Source organism: Micromys minutus, assembly GCF_963924665.1.
Source record: "Micromys minutus genome assembly, chromosome: 22".
In the NCBI taxonomy this organism is placed as follows: Eukaryota; Metazoa; Chordata; class Mammalia; order Rodentia; family Muridae; genus Micromys; species Micromys minutus.
Window position 1 is genome coordinate 16,872,240 of NC_137957.1, and position 20,868 is coordinate 16,893,107.

The 20,868-nt window shown below is 42.5% G+C and overlaps 2 protein-coding genes across 2 annotated transcripts; one reads left to right on the forward strand and one right to left on the reverse strand.

Moving 5' to 3' along the window:
- The first annotated feature begins 1,998 nt into the window (after window positions 1-1,998).
- On the forward strand, window positions 1,999-14,994 carry CCT2 (chaperonin containing TCP1 subunit 2). Its single transcript, XM_080934989.1, has 16 exons — window positions 1,999-2,078; window positions 2,716-2,790; window positions 2,879-2,944; window positions 3,704-3,815; window positions 4,262-4,338; window positions 4,433-4,545; window positions 5,289-5,491; window positions 7,815-7,915; window positions 8,103-8,230; window positions 8,809-8,912; window positions 9,863-9,982; window positions 10,682-10,810; window positions 10,918-11,021; window positions 11,628-11,727; window positions 12,482-12,623; window positions 14,719-14,994. The coding sequence occupies exons 1-16, from the start codon at window positions 2,076-2,078 to the stop codon at window positions 14,747-14,749; spliced, it is 1,608 nt and encodes a 535-aa protein (XP_080791115.1). The 5' UTR covers window positions 1,999-2,075; the 3' UTR covers window positions 14,750-14,994.
- Window positions 14,995-19,546: 4,552 nt separating this feature from the next.
- LRRC10 (leucine rich repeat containing 10) lies at window positions 19,547-20,368 on the reverse strand (the record flags this gene model as incomplete). The annotated part of the gene is made up of 1 exon (XM_080935319.1): window positions 19,547-20,368. The coding sequence occupies one exon, from the start codon at window positions 20,366-20,368 to the stop codon at window positions 19,547-19,549; it is 822 nt and encodes a 273-aa protein (XP_080791445.1).
- Between the last annotated feature and the right edge of the window lie 500 nt (window positions 20,369-20,868).

Here is a 20,868-nt window from a genome sequence, read left to right on the forward strand (position 1 = left end):
GTTCCAGTCCTGACTTCCTTTGGTGATGAAGTGTAAGCTGAACAAACCCTTTCCTTCCCCCAAAAGAAAACACAACACACACGCAACCTTTTCCTAAGAAAAATTTCCCTGCAACAGAAGACTGGTAAATTTTAAATAACAATTTTCTGGGCCCAAACACACTTCTTATTATATTGGACCTTAGGATAGTGGAAACCAGGGTCACACGGGCATATTTAAAATAATGACTGTTGTAGGCTCTGTGGACCCATATACTGTAAACATGTTTGATGGGGGCTGGGAGGATAGTTCAGTGGTTAAGAGCTCTTGCTGCTCTTGCAAAGTTAAGTTTCCAGCAGCAGGGTTGGATTGCTTGCTAATCCAGCTTCAGAGGATCTGATGCCCTGGTTTGCCCACTGCCAGCACCTAATGCACATGTAAATACACATACACACAGATAAAAGTTTAGAAAACAGGCTCAGTGGGTAAAGGCATAGCTGTTGAGCCTGACAACCCAAGTTCAGTCCTGGGGCATATGCGATGGCAGACAAAACTGGTTTCTCCAAGTTGCCCTCTGGCTTCTTACATTTGTTCACATACATATGCACACCTAATTATTTTTAAGTGCTTAAGACTTCAAAGGCAGTTGATAACTAGATTTGACTCTCCAGAGCTCAGCAACCTAATATTAATTAGCTTACCATATCTAAGGGTTAAAAATAATTAAAAATTGAAAATGCGTTAGTGTTGGCAAGTATCAGAAATACCGGTACTTGCTAAGTGATCAAAGAGAAATGTTACCAGTCGATAAAAGAAAAACTAACATTTTTTAAAAGTCATTGAAGCCTTGTTTTAGGCATCAAGAGTAAAGAGAGAAACAATATTTTTTAAAAGAATTATTTTATGTGTATGGGTACACTGTAGCTGTCTTCAGACACACCAGAAGAGGGCATCAGGTCCCATTACAGATGGTTGTGAGCCACCATGTGGTTGCTGGGAATTGAATTCAGGACCCCTGGAAGTGCTCTTAATCGCTGAGCCATCCCTCCAGCCTCAAGAGAAAACTTTCTGTATGTACTTTATGTATGAGTGCTCTATCTGCATGTACACCTGCAGGCCAGAAGAGGGCACCAGATGGTAGTGAATCTCCACTACTCTTAACCGCCGAGCCATCTCTCCAGCGCCGACAAAACTATTTTTAATAAGCTGAAATATTTCCGACTTCATTTTGATCTCTGCCGAGATGTCATGTAATAGTTATATAGCGCCCCCCTCCCCGAGGGAAAACCAATGAAGAGGAAAACCTGAACTGGACTATCAGGGCCAATGTAAGTCTCTGCTAAGACTCTCTAGCCCTTGACCTAGGCAGTTAAAATCCAATTACGGTGTCTTAAAATTAAATGAACTGCAGGAGTAGTGGCGCCCACCTTTAATAATACCTGCACTTTGGAGGCAGGTAGGAGGATCTCAGAATGGCCAGCCTGGTCTACAACCTGAGTTCCAAGCTAAGCCAGAGCTGCACAATAAGATCATGTCTAAAAAAGTAAGTGAAGATTCCTTTATTATAATAATAATTATAACTATTGTTGTTAACAATAATAGTTATTATTATTATTTAGTATTATTGATAAATAACCTCCCAAAGCAAAAAAAAAAATCACAAATGGTTGCTACCGGGGCGAGTAAATAATGGAAATGATTAGTGTGCAACACTTGAAAATGTACAACTGACCTTAAAACAAACTTTGAAAGATTAAATTTTTAAAATATATATAAGAGGAAACTTCGTTTCCGTGGCAACCCGCCGGGTACAGTATCTCTTTGTTCTCAAATTCTAGTCTAAATCAGCCCGCCCCTAGCCCCGCCCACATCTCAAAGATTTTCGCCACTGGCCTTAACGCGAGCCGAGGCCACGCCCCTTCTACAGCGAGCAGCTACGCTTCCGGCCCAGCCCACCACACAGGAGGCGGAAACCCGCGCAGGTCGGCCCCGCCCCCTGCGGTAGAGCGTGTCGTCACTTCCGCCTTCTTTTCCCCTTGCTGGCTTCCCGGCGCGGCTTGTGAGGGATTATCCTCTACGCTGAATTCGTCGGAACCATGGTGAGCCTAGCTTTCGGCCCAGGGCTTCGGCTCCTGCCCGGGTCCCGCTGTGTCCCGCCTCCCCGCTGCTCCTCTTGTCTAACCGGAGTCGCGGGCTCCCTGCGGCCGTCTCATGGGCCCTCCGCACATGGCACGGGTTGGGCATGAGGCCTGCGTGGGACCCGCTGTCCAAGTTCTCTGCGGGGAGGCTGGGAGAGAGAGCGAGCCCTAAGCCAGCATCTCTTTGTAAGGTCAGGACTTCTCGGCTAGGGGACCTCCGCGACCCCCAGGCCTCACCCCTAGCGAAGAAGTTTCTAGTAATACTCTTGTCGGCCCCGCCCTCTTGGGCGGGGCTTGAAGAACGAGCGGCTGTGCAGGCCTGTGGAAAATGGAGGGTTGCTACCTGGTGGTCCATGCTTGCCCATTCTTAATGTGGCCTTTAGTTTTGTCATACACACTAGTGGGTCGATGCGATGATTTATTATTCCTGGCGCCCACATGAACGTCCCTCTCGCCATTTAAATAAATACCCACGACTCCTGAAATTATATCGTAAACCAATTTTCCTTTAGATAACCTTACTTAGCCGATCTAGTGAGAGGCCCTCGAGTGTTAACGAGTACTGGCATTCAAACGGCGTGTGTTGGTTTCTTTTTAGGCCTCCCTTTCCCTTGCACCTGTTAATATCTTCAAGGCTGGGGCTGATGAAGAGAGAGCAGAGACAGCTCGCCTGGTAAGCCCGTCTGCTGCTTTTAAATGATAAAATCCACCTCTTTGCGAGTGTAAATTTTGACCGCCTTTTCTGATTTTTCTCTTTTAAGTCATCCTTTATTGGTGCCATTGCCATTGGAGACTTGGTGAAGAGCACTTTGGGACCGAAGGGCATGGTAAGAAAACTTGAGAAAAATAGGAAATTTTTAGAAGTTTCTTTTGTTTGTTTCTAGTTTTGTTTGTTTTCCTGTGGTCTTGTGTTATCGTGGCTGGTCAAAAATACAAGTTCTAATAATGGTTTAAAGCCTTTGGTGTAAATGTAGTTAGTAACAATTTTTTTATGATGTCTTATAATCTAAAACTTTAAGTTATTAAATGTCCTCTCGTATTACCATCCTCAATCCCACATCTCCAGTGGCAGCAAGCATTACCATTTGCAAAACCTGGAAACGGTTCACTTATGAATAAGTATCATGTTACATATTTTTGCAACACATTTTTAAAATAATACACCATTTTTGGTTATGTGTATATGCCTTTAGTGTGTTATTTTCAGGGTTTGTTTATACTACCTCTTTTTACATGAACAAATTATTTTTATAGCCTTAGTCCTAATGTTTTTAATTGGTCTTCTGGTTAGTACAGGCAGGCTTCTATTGTGATTTTTTTTTTTTTAATGTTATACTCTAACTGTCATAGTGTTGGAGGATTTGCTTTGAACTTTGCTGATGAACATTTGTCTTCATCATCGTCTTGTGGCGGTGTAGCAAAACTAATCTGCATTGCCTGGATTGCTAAGCTTTTTATACACGAGGTTTTGTTGTGGGATACATGCATTGAAAACATTTGGTAGCCAAATAACCATCCAGAGGTTTCTTCTGCTTGTATTCTTCAAGAAGTACTTACACCTTAATTTGACACAAATTTCCTTTCAGGACAAAATTCTCCTAAGCAGTGGACGAGATGCCTCTCTGATGGTGACCAATGACGGTGCCACCATTCTCAAAAACATCGGTGTTGACAACCCAGCAGCCAAAGTTCTAGTTGGTGAGTCTGAAATTTACTTGCTAATATTTTCCAATAATTTATTTCCTGGTGGGTTGTATCGACTATTTAAATGGTAGACATTGGCATTTATCTCCATTAAAACGAATTTCAGAAGTATCATTTTTATCCATAAGTCCATATGGGCTGCTACAACCACAAACTAGGTAGTTTTAAAATACTAGTCTGTTTGGCTGAATGGTGGGCCCTTTTCTGGTGAGGTCAGTTTTTGCTGTCATAATGTGACAGAAGGCATAACATGGAAAAGCAGAAAAAGATTAGGTATTAGTTTCCATGAACGTGTGAGGCACATTCAAGTTAAAATATTTAGAGCTTTAAGGTCTTCCAAACTTTGTCAGGTATGGGAAATACTATAAATGGAGTTTAGGTTTGTTGTGGAAGTTTTAAAAATTTGGTACTGTGGAGAAATAATTTGACTTCTTTCCTAGATATGTCAAGAGTTCAAGATGATGAAGTTGGTGATGGCACTACCTCTGTTACTGTCTTAGCCGCAGAGCTGCTCCGGGTGAGAGTGGCTGACACTTCCACCTTAGCGTTGGGGCTGTGGTTTGAGCAGTACTTGAATCCTTCCTTACTTTCGTGTACCTGTTTATTGGCAGGAAGCAGAATCTTTAATTGCAAAAAAGATCCATCCACAGACCATCATCGCAGGTTGGAGAGAAGCCACAAAGGCAGCAAGGGAGGCCCTGCTGAGCTCGGCCGTGGACCATGGGTTGGTATACCGCAATCCCAGTGGGAAGTCTAATAGAGAACCATGAGAAGTGTGTGAGCATTGGTACCTTGCCCTACCTTAGCAGCCAAAACCTGTGCTGCCCTTACAAGAACCTTGGCTAGCCTTCACCTTCAGAGCCTCGGCCTCCTGTGCTCTAGTGTTAGCTAGTGCTCACTAGCCTTATATTCAGAGTTCTCCTGCCCAGATGCTGGGCCCATGTTTCCATGCCTGGTTAATAATCCCTTTAACTGGTCTAGATTGTATTTCTGGTTGTTCTCTGCAACATTAGTTGTGAAGTGCTTCCGTATAGGACTGGTAGAATTTCTTTAAGCTATCTGCCCTTGGAGAATTGTGTTTTTGAAATTTTTTAGGTTTATAATGTAGGAAACTTGTTACTCAAATATTTCTAGAAGTGGAATTGCTGAGTCTAAAAGTATACACATATTTAGTTCTGTGTATATTCCCAAATAAGTCATCAGAAACAATGTCTATTTGTGCTGAGTGTGTTGCAGACAGTTGCTGCCCCACATTGACAACATTTAATGAGCTTGTGTGCTTAGGCCTTAGCAAGTTGAACAGTTTGACAGGGAAGACAGGATCCAGTTCATTTGTTTCTTGATTTTGATGACTTTAAAGGCCTGAGGAGGGTCAAGTACTTAGAAAAGCCTTTGAAAAGTAAAGTATGCTTAATGGATAATTTTAGTAACCAGCACATTTTCTTCTGTCTGGTTGGTTTTTATTAGTTCTGATGAAGTCAGATTCTGGCAAGATTTAATGAATATTGCAGGAACAACATTATCCTCAAAACTCCTCACTCACCACAAGGACCACTTCACTAAATTAGCTGTAGAAGCTGTTCTCAGACTCAAAGGCTCTGGTAACCTGGAGGCAATTCACGTCATCAAGAAACTAGGTGGGAGTTTGGCCGACTCCTATCTAGATGAAGGTATGTGCATGTGCTGATCCCTGCTCCCATGATGCTACAAAGCCAGAGAACTTGTCTTTAAGGACTACTCAGCTGCGCTTGTCATTGTGACAAGTTCGTTAACAGCATGCTTCATCTTTAACACTACTTGAGCATGGTTTCCCTTGCTAGATCCCACACGTGGTCGTTTCCTTTGCTAGGGAAACATCATGAGGTCTTTTGCTCACAGAGAAACTGCAGCTTTACTGAGAGCTGGCCCCAGTGCTACCTTTTAGGGTTAGGTGTGTTTTCCAGACTTAGTTTTCAGGTTGTTGTGGATAAAGGAGCTTTTGTCTAATTGATAGTTTCTTTGACTTTTGTGTGGCATTTGCTTCCTTTTTTTTTTTTTTAATTAAAAAAATTTAGATTTATTCTCTTCAGTGTTTTGCCAACATGTATGTGTGCCACATGCATAACTGTTGCCCATGGAGTTCAGAAGGTACCAGAACCCCTGGAACTGAAGTACAGATGGCTGTGAGCCACTATTAGCGTTCTGGGAACCAAACCAGGTCTTCAGAAGAGCAGCAAGTGCTCGTAACTGCTGAGCCATCTCTTTAGGCTCTGTTGTTTTAAAGATAGTCTTATGTAGCTAGGGTGGCTGTGAGTGAGTGTGTGTGTGTGTGTGTTTCCAAGGATGACCTTAAACTTCTGTTCCTTAACTGAGCTACATTGTTAACCCCGGGAACATTTTTGTTTGTAAGATATTTTTAATCGTGTGCATGTTGTGTCTGTGTTGGGGTATGTGCATGTCAGTGGCCAGAGGCAGCAGCTCCACTCAGGTGTGAGCACCCAGTGAGGGTGCTGGGAGCCAGCTCGGGTCCTCTGCAGCAGTAAGCACTCTTATGGTCTGAACCATCTCTCCAGCTTAGTTTTTGTTAGTTTTGAGAAAATGTTTTCAGAATTTTTTTTAATTGACAGATATAATTATGTATGATTAACGTACAGGGATATAGTTTTTGAGGACAAAGTCGGTAGATGCTGTTTTCTTAGTGTAATTTGTAGGGCATATATCTTTTAGTTTCTTAACATTTTATTTACTTTCAAATGATCTGTGAACCATGTAGGCATTTTCTTAAAGGGTTAAAAAGAAACAAGTTGTGCTGTGTGAGCTTGTTTCTACAAGTGATTTGGAATCCTGGTGTCTTTGTGTGTGTCTTGTGCCATTTGTTTATGGAGTTCTGAAAGTGTTTTGGTTACATTGGTCTGCAAGGGCTCTGTAGTGTTTCTAGTGGTCTGCCAAGTAGGGGAAGCCTTGCAACTGTGGCTCGCACTGCTCCCCATTGCTCCCATTGCTGTGTGCATGCTCTGTGCCAGGAATTGTAACAGGAGCCTTAGCCCTGGAGTTGTGCTGCTCATCTGCTGAGTGATGGCAAGCTGAGTAGAGCAGGAAGCACAAGGTCGACTCAGGAAGTCAGACACGTGTTACATGTCTGAAAGAAACCTGTGCAGACGGTCCGCACCAGGCCATATGATGGCACCAAATCAACAAGGCTGAAAATTGGCATTTGTCCCTTTAGTAGAACATGATTTCCGTGTATCCGGTTGACACCAGCCATAGCCTAAGGGCAAGAGCATGATTGGGGCCAGGTTTGTGTGGTGTTGGCCCAGGACGTTCCATTTTACTTCTAGGCCAAGCTGCCTTGTTTATTTTAGTGAGGCAGGGTCTCTGTGTTATGCTACCCTGGCTGTCCTGGAATTTGCTGTGTAGAGCAAGGGGCCTCTGTCTCTGATTTCCAGTTCTCACTTGTCTTGTTGTGCTGGTTTTAATATAATAAAAATGAACTTAAATGTTTTACATCGTAATCTATAGACTCTGGTCTGCTTGTGTTTGGGGGGGAAGTTTCGGAGTAGTGTGTTTTGCTCCTGTGCTAATGCTGTAGGATTGTCTGTGTGTATTCTCATTTATTTATTTGCTTTATTAATGTTTGTGGGTATTTTGCCCACATGTTTGTCTGCCTGGGTGTGCCTGGTGCCTGTGAAGCACTGGATCCCCTAGACTGGAGTTACTGAGGGTTATCAGCCAACATGTGGGTACTGGGAAATGAACCCAGTCCTCCGCAAGAGCTAACAGGTGCTCTAAACCACTCAGCTGTCTCAACTCTGTTATGTTCTATTCTTCAAATGTATTTTAAATACTGGGTTGATGTTTGTGATTACTGCTCTAATGAAATGCCTTTTAGATTCTGGGAACATGGTACGTTGAACTTTAAAATGCAATATTTGAATTACTTATTTGTTAACAGTCGACTGTGCAGGTTTATTAATGCATCTTTAAAGTATTTATCACGATATCTGTTCATTGTAGGTTTTCTCTTGGATAAAAAAATTGGAGTAAATCAACCAAAAAGAATTGAAAATGCTAAAATTCTTATTGCAAATACTGGCATGGACACAGACAAAATAAAGGTGTGTGGCTGCATCTCTTGAACTGCTGTTAACTTAGGAGTCAGTAAACAGCTTGAATTCACGCACAGATAATACATCCATAAAAACTTTGAAGCGTATGTTGGTTGAAACACTGAAGTGGTGTGTTTATAGAGCTTGGTTTTTAAGTGAGTGAAACTTAATGCTGCCTTTATGTCTTCCATCTTAGATATTTGGCTCTCGGGTAAGAGTTGATTCCACAGCAAAGGTTGCAGAGATAGAACATGCAGAAAAGGAAAAGATGAAGGAGAAAGTTGACCGAATTCTTAAGCATGGAATAAACTGCTTTATTAACAGGTCTGTCTAATCTAAAGGTGTTTTTTATTTTTGTTTCTCATGAAAATTGTATTTCCTATCAAGTTACTTAACTGTTGCACAAGGTTTTACTTAAGGTCACAGATGTGGCAGCTCGTCTGGTCAGGGCACTCAGTGGACCGTTAGCTTCCAGGCAAGTTTTACGTGTCCCTTATTGCACTGTTGTCAGTACGTTAGTATTACTGCACTCAGCTTTGGTGTGCTGATGCAAGGAAACAGTGCTTGCTGGGTGTGAAGGAAGGCTGAATTGGTATTGTCCTTTGATGTAAAGCCTCTCAGTGTTGAGCACTAACAGCGAGGTAACATTGATCAGATGGTAAGTGACTACCACACAGGAATGGCATACTGTGGAGATTCAGTTTCTTTGCTTATGCTATGGAGGTCAGAGGACAACTTGTGGGAGGGCGTTCTCTATCATTTCTGACCCAAGGATTGAGCATCAATCATGAGGCTGGATTTTTTAAATTCTGGTGAAATAAAAATGCTTGCAGGTTTTGCACTTTAATGTAATTCAGCTTGAGAAGTAGCCCTTTTGAACATACTGTGTATTTTCTTTGCAGACAGTTAATTTATAATTACCCTGAACAACTCTTTGGTGCTGCTGGTGTCATGGCTATTGAGCATGCAGATTTTGCAGGTGTGGAGCGCCTAGCTCTTGTCACAGGTATGGAAAAATGCAAACCTTAGAAATAAGAGTTTTGTACTTTAGAAAGTATAGTTTGTAGTAAGTTACTTTGCAATGCATTAAGAATGTGAAGGAACCCCTTAAAGAGCTAAGAGTATATACTTTTTATGCCTTTAATTTACTTACATTGTTTGAAGAATTGCATTCATGATTGATTGTGCATGTGGAGGTCGGAACATTGATGCTCTCCTCTTACCATGTGGGTCTTGGGTCTCAAACTCAGGTCACTAGGCTCTCTAGCAAGTGCTAAACTATCTTGTGGGTCCCTCCATATTATAGGCCATTTTCTCTATTTAAAATGATCAGTACTTGGAAGTACTTGGAATCCAGATTTTGGATTTTGGGGGTGCAGAGGGAAGTGTCTGACCATGCATAATGAAAGGACGTAGGGTAGGATCCAAGTCTAAATATGTGAAGTATTTATATTAGATGTGTATACTTGTACACAGAGAAGGTAGCTTATGCAGTGCTTTTGGTTGACTGGCACTTTTACTGGCCTTTTCCACCTGGGGCATTTTCATTCTTAAAGTTGCACATTTGGGGTTTTCAGTTTAGGAATGCTTAAAGTGTATACCAGATTTTACATACACGCATTGTTTACCATAACTATAGAGTTCTTTCTGTGGTGTTTCAAGACAACTCATTCTTTCTCACAAAAATACTTAACTTTCTAGGCATAAACAGATTTGAGCTTAAAAAAGGAGTCTTGAGTGTTAAGTCTTAGTTCCTTGTGCCCCCAATGTGAGGTAAAGCTACAGTAATCTTTAATTAAGACTTCTTGTCCTTCAAAGTGGGTCAGGTATGTACTATATGCTTGAATTTAAACATAAAACGTTTCTAAGTTTCTAATTTCCCAATGGTAAAAATGTTTCAGTGAGCGAATCAATTCAATAACAGCCTGGAGCTCACAGATGTGTTTATGTTCATAGGTGGTGAGATTGCCTCTACCTTTGATCACCCAGAACTCGTGAAGCTTGGAAGTTGCAAACTTATTGAAGAAGTTATGATCGGAGAAGATAAACTCATTCACTTCTCTGGGGTTGCCCTTGGTGAGTGACTGTAAATCTTGGCTAACGTACCTAAGTCCTTGCTGGCCTCTGGGAGTGGAAAAAATTCGTAGGGCTGGATGGTTAAGAGCATTGGCTGCTCTTGCACAGGTCCTGGGTTCAATTTCCAGCAACCACATGGGAACCATCTGTAATGGAATCTGATGTCCTCTTCTGGTGTGTCTGAAGACAGCTACAGTGTTCTCATATACATAAAGTAAATACATTTTTTTAGTTACTGTAGTACTAAATTATTATATCCTGGAAGCTGTCAAGATGGCTCTGTGGGTAGAAGTGCTTGAAGCCTGAAAACCTAAGTTCCCTTTCTGCAACTGTCGTGGTAGAAGAAGAGAACCAGCTCTCATCTGACTTCCATGCACACATGCACCCACACACATACACATGAGTAAGGATTAAAAAGTGGACTGGATATATGTGTCTTACAAATTTTAAGAGTTCCTATTTTATGTTTTGTATCAGTGTCTTGCAGTCAGGTTGATACTTGCTGCCTTTTGAAATTAGTACGTTTAGCATGGATTTTTCTTGATCACTCAGAACATTTTTGAGCATGGATTTCTGCAGAGAAAGCATTACTACCAAAACCCAATGGCAGTTGTCACTTAGATGAATAATGGAAGGCAGATGATTTTGTGGTCGATGGCTAGACAGCAACTGATTTACAGGTGTTACATTTCACTTTAGGTGAGGCTTGTACCATTGTGCTTCGTGGTGCCACTCAACAAATTTTGGATGAAGCTGAAAGATCTTTACATGATGCCCTTTGTGTTCTTGCCCAAACTGTAAAAGATCCTAGAACAGTCTATGGAGGAGGTAAGCATTTGGAGAATGTGTTTCTTGACGTACAGTATGTCTGACTTAGATATATTGGCTCTTACAGAGATGGCTGAGTGCTTAACAAGTTTTGGTTAAATTTGTAGGTTGTTCTGAGATGCTGATGGCTCATGCTGTGACAAAGCTTGCCAGTAGAACCCCAGGAAAAGAAGCCGTGGCAATGGAGTCGTTTGCTAAAGCCCTGAGAATGGTAAGCTATGAAGAGAGCTGAACATTTCATGGGCATTTACTTTAAACTGAATGTTAATGTTTTTTTCTTTTTTTTTTTCTTTTTTTTTTTTTTTTTTTTTTGTTCAAGATTTATTATATATGTTTATTTATTTATTATATACACTGTAACTATCTTCAGACATACCAGAAGAGGGCATCAGATCTCATTACAGACGGTTGTGAGCCACTGTGTGGTTGCTGGGATTTGAACTCAGGACCTCTGCGAGAGCAGAGCTCTTCACTGAGACATCTCTCCAGCCCTGAATGTTTTTCTATCCTAGAAAAAAGAAATTCTCCTTGCCTTTCAAAAATGCAGTAGTTCACAATGTTTTATATTTTGATTCTACATTTTATACTTTATTGTAAGTAGTTATTAAGAAACAAACATTCAGGCATGGTGTTTACTTACATTCCCAGTACTTGGGGAGGTTGAGGCCAGAAGATCTCAATTGTGAGACCAACCTTGTCTGTGTAGGAAGCTTGTCAGCCTTTTGGTCTATAAATCTTGAGGTCTATAAATTTAGCTGTCTTTCTGGGTTAGAGACAGTGCGATTCTTGGTGGTTATTTGTCATTTTCAAATTGCAGTTGCCAACGATCATAGCTGACAACGCAGGCTATGACAGTGCAGATCTGGTGGCACAGCTCCGAGCTGCTCACAGTGAAGGCCGTATAACTGCTGGGCTGGGTAAGAAATCAAATGGATTTCTGAGGTCATTGTTTAAAGTATGTTTTTCTATTGAAAATAAGTTTATATATATACACCTTATATCTATCAACACTCACAATGCACTTCAGTCATATCCCCTTCCCTTTGTTCTTTTAACACCTTTCTCCTTCACTGAACCCTGTTTCCAGATCCCTCTTCTTCTCACGTGGGCAGAAGGTTATTTACTTGGCTAAAGGTGCCTTATCAGGGCAGTACCCTGAAGAGTAGGACTCATCCTTCCCCAGCAGCCATAGTAGCTTTTCAGTGAGGGTGGGCCTTTAGGAGCCCTTTCCTCTCTATGATGGAATGTTAATGGGCCTAGCTGTGTGCAGGTGACCACTGCTGCTGAAATCCCAGGTACACTGGGCATCTCGGGTCCAGAAGGTAGCACTTCAGAGCATCCTTCTACCCTGTGCTGTAGTGTTCTCAGAGACAAGCACTCAGCCTTGTTTTCTGTAGTTTGGCCAGTTACACGGATGCCCTTTAACTCCATCCACTGCAGACAAGCTTTTCTGAATAAGGCAGCACTACTCCATGCATATAAACATAGCCCTTTAGATATGCAACTCCACTGGGCTTAACAATTTCTCTTGCCAGATTTTTTTTTTTAATAGTGGATTTATAGATGACTCTGGCTATCAGGTAGTTAGGTGCAGCACCAGCTTCAGTTTTACAAATTATTAGAAATGTTTAATGCTTTTTTTGTTTATTACTTTAATAACTACCTTTTCAGATATGAAGGAAGGCACTATCGGCGATATGGCAATACTGGGTATAACAGAGAGTTTTCAAGTGAAGCGACAGGTTCTTTTGAGTGCAGCTGAAGCAGCAGAGGTGATTCTCCGAGTGGACAACATTATCAAAGCAGCACCGAGGTACTGGAGCTTGCACAGGAAAACGTACTGAGATGAAATCCGGGGAGTTTGATAATTGTGTTTCATTGGGCAGTTATATTTTAGTATATTACACAAACTATCTAAAATATGTAGTCATAGTTCTTAAGATTAGAAAGGCTCAGGAGAAAGTGGTTTGGGTAGCCAGGGACACACTCGGGTTGGGAGGGTTAAAGAACCAGGCTTACAAAGGTCAGGTGTCAGGGAGCTGTGGGTATCTGATGTCTTTTTACCAGGATGAGTCAGGCTGCTTGCTTCCCTGGGTGCCCTTATAGGTGCCTGTGTGCTTGAATTGGTGGGTCAGGTCTTACTGTGTAACTTGGACTAGCTTCAAATTCAGGATCCTCTTCCCTGAGCTTTGAGTCTAAGATGGCAGGTGCCCTGCACATGCATGGCTCAGAAATATTCTCAAATACCCATTGGCCAAGTCTTTTCCAGGTTCACACTGTAGAAAGTTATTTTAAATTCTCTTTAAAATGCTTTCCCACAGAATCGGTTAAATGAGGTGCATCAGCCTGCTTCATGTTGCTGTGTCAGATAGTGACAACAGAAGGATTTGTTTGGGTTCACAGATTTAGATGTTTCTGTTCATACTGCCTTGGGGGTGGAACAGTTGCCACTGAGGAAAAGGAAAGGAACATGTGTCCAGGATTTCAAGAGAAAAGAATGCTTAGGTTTACTTAGAAACTGGGCCTTAGCAACATTGGTTTGACATGCAGTGTTAGTGGAGTGGTGGGGGATAAACTTCTTCCTATAGTAGGTTCAGAAAAGAAAACTCAAAAGTGCAGTTTCCCTCGGAAAGGGAAAATTGAAGTACAGGTTGCAGTTTTGAAGTGTTCTGTAATTGAGCAGAGAAGCTGGCCATTAGAGGAAGGCCGGAATATCTAAGTGGAAGGTTGAGATGCAAGTTTAAGATTCTGTAACTTTGACACTTGTGAGAGTTCCTGGGGAGGCTTGCTAATTGTCCCTGAATCTCACATACCATGGATTTTTTTTTTTTTTTTTAAAGATTTATTTATTATATATAAGTACACTGTTGCTGTTGTCAGACACACCAGAAGAGGGCATCAGATCCCATTACAGATGGTTGTGAGCCACCATGTGGTTGCTGTGATTTGAACTCAGGGCCTCTGGAAGAGCAGTCAGTGCTCTAACCACTGAGCCATCTCTACAGCCTGATATCATGGACTTTAAAATTTTTCACTTTGTCCCCCCACTGTATAATTGTAAAATGTATCTTTTATACACACACACACACACACACACACACACACACAGTTTAAAAGCATTTTACAAAGTTAAAAATTCACTGACATTCCTGCTGTCCCTTTGCAACAGTTTCTTCTCTGTCACTGTGGTCACTGGAGAATGTGAGGCTTGGCATGTGTTCTCTGCTCACTCTAGCTTCTCTGTGGGTGGTTCCTGTGCTCCTGATAGATTGTCCTCCAGGACCCCTGTTTTGTTCTTTGGCTTTGGTTTAATGTATCTGATAAAATTTTCCTTAACATTATTCAGAAACATAAAGTAAGGCAAGTATAATAGTGTAGTCCCTAGAAACTGAGGCAGGAGGATTGCTGAGTTCAAGTCTAGTCTTGGGATATATAGTAAGATTTGATCTTCAAAAAGAAAGAAAGCAAAAACCAGGTTAGCCTTTTTTGAGAAGTGTAGTTCATTAAGTAGGTCGTTTGGGTCAGACATTGAGAACTGCTGAATACACTCTGCACGGATTTTCCTGTGTCCTCATGGGAAGTGGGCCTGCACCCACTTTAGTGAGACAAAGGGTTTTTTTGTTTGTTTTTGTTTTTTTTTTAAGATTTACTTATTTATTCTGAGAGTACACTGTAGCTGTATTCAGACACACCAGAAAAGGGCAACAGATCCCATTACAGGTGGTTGCTGGGAATTGAACTCAGAACCTCTGGAAGTGTAGTCAGTGATTTTAACCACTAAGCCATTTCTCCAGCCCCCGAGACAAAGGTTCTTGCTTTATTTGTAGTTGGTAAAAATCTAGTTGAAACCATATTTTTTATTTTTTACATTTTGTTAATAGTGTTTTTTTTTTTTTTTTTCCTTACAGGAAACGTGTCCCCGATCACCACCCCTGTTAAGCATTCCCATTTGCTGTTGAACTCTGGACCAGTTCATAGCAGAGTTGTATTTGAAAGACTTCAACCTTTAAAGAAGACTGTGGAATTGACGTGTCCATGATAGCCTTAAGTTTGACCGTTTAGCTGACCTTCTGTGATAAACATGGGTCTAATTTATTTGCTATTTCATTTTCCATACAACTCAGTTGATTTTGAAGTTCATTTCTCATACTGTGTATTAAAATAAAAATCCAGTTACTTAGCCATTAATGTCTTACTAATCTGTAGATAACCTATTTGAAATCTACTTATGGAAGCAAGTGTATCTCAGTGTAGAGTTGTTTCGGCCTAATCAGTTACTGACTTTATCCTTTTATAAAGTAATTATCTTGAATATGCATGTATACATATACACACACTCTCAGACATGCATAGCTTTTGCTGAACATTATTTTGAAGTAGAAATACTGTAAGGTACAGTTCTGATTTAGTTTGCTATAAGTACCTTTCTTTTTTACATTAGACAACATATTTGGAGTGACATTTAACTCTTTACATCTCTCTGGTGCCTTAAGAGGATAACATTTTCCTATTTAGATGTCATTATGACCGTTACGGTTTTTGTTCTGGTCGAAAAAGAAAATGTACGTAAATATGTATTAGGTTTAATTTACACTTGGTATAGATGTAGAAATTAATCAGAATATAGCAGAGTGCACAGAATTTGAGAGAGCCGAAAAGCTTAGGGGTTTTATTAGCTGCCAGAGCATCAGGATGCCTTCTGGGAGTGGGGGACTTTGAAATTTGGAAGTTGGTAACAGGCCTAGGAAGTGGTGGCCCAGTCAGTAATGGGCTCGTCGCATGGCTTGAGGGCCTGGATTTAGATCCCAGCACTGAAAGGGCTGTGTCAGGAGGGCCCTGGATTGCTAGCCTGGTTACACAGGTGGGCTTCAGGGTCAGTGAAAAGTATCCTGTCTTTAGATACATGTACAAGAGTGTTGTCTGTGTGTGTACCATGTATTCCTGATGCCAGAGGAGGGCACAGGATTTCTTGAAACTGGAGTAAGAGGTTGTCCCCCACCATGTGGATGTTAGGGACTGAACCCAGTTTCTCGGAGCACTAGTAACTTAGTGACCTCTCTAGTCTCTCCATATCTTCGTACCAGGTATTTATTAGGGGCTGGCACGATGGTTCAGTAGTCAAAGGTGCTTGCTGTTAAACTGGAGGACTTGAGTTTAATCCCTGGAACCCACATGGCAGAGAGAACCAGCTCCTGTAAATTTTCCTCTGGCCTCCATATTTAAGTGGTGTCCAGACCCAAACCCCAAATGAACACATGTAAAAATACAAATTGGTACTTCAAAGAGCCGTTAATGACTAGTGTCACTGCATAGGAAATGGCAGGATTCTAGGATGGAGTAGGGCTGCTCTGGTCTTCTGTGGCTGACTCCACGAGGACTGGATTGCTACTGGGAGGTGCTGACAGGATGTGGGAGGGAATCTTCTCTTCCTGATTCTCAGCAACCTCAACTCTGCAAGATCTTGTTCTAATTCTTTTTATTCTATTTATTTTTAATTGTGTCTTGGGTGGGCATTTGTACTCAGTGCAGGTGTCTGGGAACCAAACATAGTCCCCTGGGCCATGTTTCCAGTGGCAGTTTCTACATACGTGACCTATTTCTTCATCGCTGTTGTAGTGGATTTGAGCCGTATTTCCCTGTGAACTCAGCCATAATCACAACAGCTTGCTGCTATTGGTACTGTCTCCGTCCTTAGTTTCCCCTCTTTCTCCTTTCTAAACCCACCATTGCATTCACACGCTAAATACAGATTTCTTACCTTGCCAGGTTCTTGTGGTGTGTTTTAATGTCTTTAGAAGTGGGAACTTTTCTGTATATCACAACTGCTATAGAACTTTAAAACTAGCATACACAACAAAGGCAAACTAGACTTAGAATCCTGGTTTTAGTTTGTGGTACTGAGAATGGAAGGAAGACAGACACACAGTTGAGTAAGTGGCAGAGACGGGAACTGAGTCCAGATAGTGGGGAGGGGGCTTCCCTCAGCCATGGTACTGTGATGGCTGTGGCCTGTGTTCAAAAGCCATGTCCCTCCCCAACCCCTGAGATTTTGAGACTGAGCCCTGACTTAGCCTCCTAAGTGCTGGTTACAAGTATGTGCCAGTATTCTGGCAAATCCCACCTATTGAGTGCAAAATGACAGTGGTATGCCACGTAGGGAAAAGGAGAAAAGATTGGACTATTTTCCTACCATATGTTAAAGACGAGTGGACAGGTACAGTCTAGTTTGAGTTCAGCTGAGGCATCTCACTGAGGCTGTTCAGAGTTAAAAACTAGGACAAGTTAGCTGTGTCCTAGAGTTTGTATTGCTGAAGCAGAAGCCAGAGAGGAAAGGTGCAGACCAGCTTCCTTCTCATGGCTGCCTTCACTTCCCACGCCACCCAGGACCATCCCAGGAGTGGCATCTTCCCTAGTTAACTGGGCCCTCCCGAATCAACTATTAAGAGAATGCCTCAAGCTTGGAGGCATTTTCTCAGTTGAGGTTCCCTCTTCCCAAATGGTTTTCAGCTTGTGTCAGATGATATAAAATAGCTGGTACAAGTTGGTACTACTCATCTCTGAAAATGGGGGGTCAGTAGGTAAGAACTTGCCTTGCTTCATCCTCAACAGGGATGGTCTGCAAGAGATTTTCCTCAGTTCTTGGGGTTTCCAGACTGAAAATCCAGGGGAGAGATGATTAATGCTTAGTTCTTATTTTGCTGACGAGGTCTTAGTATCTCCAAGATCACCAGGAGATGTCTTTCAGCTCACCACCCCTTTGGTAAGTGTCTATCTCAAAAATACTTACATTATAATCCATAACAGCAAAATAAGTTATGAAGTAGCAACAAAAATATTATAGTTGAGGGTTACCACAACATGAACTGTATTAAAGGGTCACAGCATTAAGGTTGAGAACTACTGAAATTAAAAGAAATGTAAATGGGGTTGGAGAGATGGCTCAGCAGTTAAGAGCACTGATTGCTCTTCCAGAGGTCCTGAGTTCAATTCCAGCAACCACATGGTGACTCACAACCATCTGTAATGGAATCCGATGCCCTCTTCTGGTGTCTGAAGACAGCTGCAGTGTACTCAAATACATAGAATGAATAAATCTTTAAAAATGTAAATACCATAAAAATGTGATTCAAAGCTTAGAGTAGAAACCTTTTTTTTTTTTTTTTTTTTTTGGCAGCAAAATCAGCCACGTTTGAGAAAGGTATGTTTGTTGCAAGCTTATTGGTTGGCTATACTCCAAATGTTAGTGTTTAAGAGCAGTTGCATACTCACTGAGAACTCTGGTCAGTAAGCTTCAACTTGGAGACTGCAGCTTACGCTAGAGGAGACAAACCTGTTCATCCTGAGAGGAAAGACTGGTCAAAAAAGCAACCTGTAAACTGCTGTAGCAGAAGCTTTCTTGGAAGGCAAATTCTTGTTTGCAAATTGCGTTTAGAATCAGCTGAGTGTAGGTTTCAGTCACCTTGAGTAAGAATAGACTTTAAAAAAAAAAGAGCATTCTAGCAATCTAGTAGAAATATGGACTCGTTGCTATAAGAAGAAATTCGTCCCTTTGTCCCTCTGGGTATAAGCATACTACACATAAGGAGTAAAGGCATCTTGGGTGGCGGTCTGATCACTGGCTGCAAGTGCTCTACACCAGAGAGGTGGTGACAGTGTTAATGTGATAGTGCAGGCCCTCCTCTGACCTAGCCAGCAGGATTTCTGAGAGGATTCTGACATTCCAGAACGGTGCCTGTGAAGGTCAGTCCCCCGTGGTCCTTTTTAAACCTTAATATAGTTTGTCTTAATTAAGGTGACAATTTGTGTCCTTGTGTTTTGAAAAGGTTACTAAATCGTACACTGGCAGCAGTTTAGAATTTATGCATTTGTGATACACTCTTTCCTAAATAATGGCCAAAATGCCTAGATTTGTCGACAGATCTTATGAACAAAAGACATAAACAAATTATGATAAAAGCTGAGACTTCCACTTCAAATGCTCGTTTTAGGTGAACTGATTTTTTTTTTCTAACCATGACTCTCGTGAAGCATGGCTGTGCTCTGGACTCGCCCTAGGAATCTCGAGGCTGCCTAGGGGAAGAGAGGCTTGGCTTTTCAGATGGCAGTAACTGAGCGAGGTAAAGTCAGTGGAAACCACTTGAACCACTACAAAGTTAGGCGGCACAGCTTCTTTGTGGTGCTTACAGCAGGGGCTGAAGTGCTGGGGAACTCAGGACCGTGTAACAACTGATTGGGTTTGTTTTCTTTGAATCAAGACCGACTAGGTAGAGTTGTCCCTCTCAGGAGCTAAATTAGTAACAACAGTATATTGATGACCCACAGAACTTCGTGGTAAGGGAATAGCTATGTGTGAGAGCTAGAGACAGACCACCTGAGCATTTGATCGCCTTGTTTTCTTTATTTTAACAAATACTCTTTGAAGCACTCACCCGCCTGTGACCAGCCACTTCTGCATAGTGGGAAAGGCTCAAGTGCTGTGACCCTTCTTGCTCTTCGGAGTTCCAAAATAGCTTGTATGAAGGGGCTGCTGCTGACATAGGAGTGACAGTCACTCTGGGTTCCAGGCCAGTAACAGCACACTCCTTCCCCTAGGAAGTCGTGCTGTGGATTGGAATTGTTTTCTTCTCAGTATTCCTTTACAGCATCTCAACCGGCTCTCCATCAGCCCTGGGATGAGCCAGGGCTTATCCCTTCTGCTCTAACGAGATGCCTTCGGAACAGCCGAGTCCTTCGAACTCAAGAGCTGGGCGGAAGGGGAGGAGGTGGCTCTTGATGCTCTTCCTTGGCCAGTGCGTATCGCCTAGCTTTTCTGGGCTCAGGCTCTGGTGTCTCCTCTGCCCATCTCCCAACGCGGCGAACACCTTTGCCCACCTTCGGCGCATTTCTGCAAGGATTGTGATCATAGATGACCAGCTTCAGATTTGTCAAGTGGGCCAGGCTGGGGAAGTAGCGGATACTGTTCCGATCCACATCGATCACCTCCAGGAAGGGCATGCGAAGCAGCACAGACGGGAAGTCAGCGAGCTGATTGCCCGAGAGCCAGATGGTCCTGAGCTCGCGCAGGCGCCGGAGCTGACCCGGCAGCAGACGTAGGGCGTTGGAACCCGCGTGCAGGGTTTTAAGGAGACTCAGCTCACACACCACATCAGGCAGCCGGGTAAGGCAATTGGACTCAAGCCACAGGGTCCGGAGGTTCTGGAGCAGGCTGAGCTCATCTGGGAGGTCACAGAGTTTGTTGTTGCCCAGGTAGAGGATGCAGAGCTGTTTCAAGGTACACACCACCTGGGGAAGAGCTCTGAAGTTGTTGAAATCCAAGGCCAGGATCTGCAGGTTCTGCAGCTGTGCCAGGTCGGGAGGCAGGCTGTGGAGGTGGTTGTCGCTGAGGTAGAGCTTTACCAGCTCGGTGAAGGAGCACACGCGCAGTGGGAAGCGACGTAGCTGGCTCCCACTCAGATCCACCATCCTGTCCAGAGGCATCTCCCGGAGGTCTCCCACCACGTAACTCTGGCAGCGGTCTGTGGGGATGAAAGCCACGAGGGCCCGGAGGGTGTTCCCCATGTGAAGCTGCCTGCAGGGCAAACCCCTGGCCGCCAACTCTGTCAGGGGCAGGCTCTGCTCAGGACCCTTTCTACCCTCTCTTTATAACCCGGAATTCTGTGACAAAAGCCAGTCACTTCGACAGAATAAAGTGCTCTTGATAGGAGCTTGAGTGTCTGGTGACAGGCCGGACAGGCAGGGTCGGGAACGACATGTCCAACTCACATATTTGTCTTTAACCACTTAAGCCCTGATCTCTTATCTACTCCTTCCTGATTTTTTTTCTCCTAATGATAAAATACTGTGACAAAGGAAGAGAGGTAAAAATGAAAATTACCTCGGTTTGTACTGTGTAGGTAACACTGTAAATATTGAGTGTAAAGTCGCCTCCTTTTGTTAAAAATGATTATTTTTTAATTACATGTGAATTTAAAAGGCCACACCATGACTGTGTACTTGCAGTTATAAAATACTTACTTTAAATCCTCGAATAGTATTCCACATGTATGCACAATGATTTA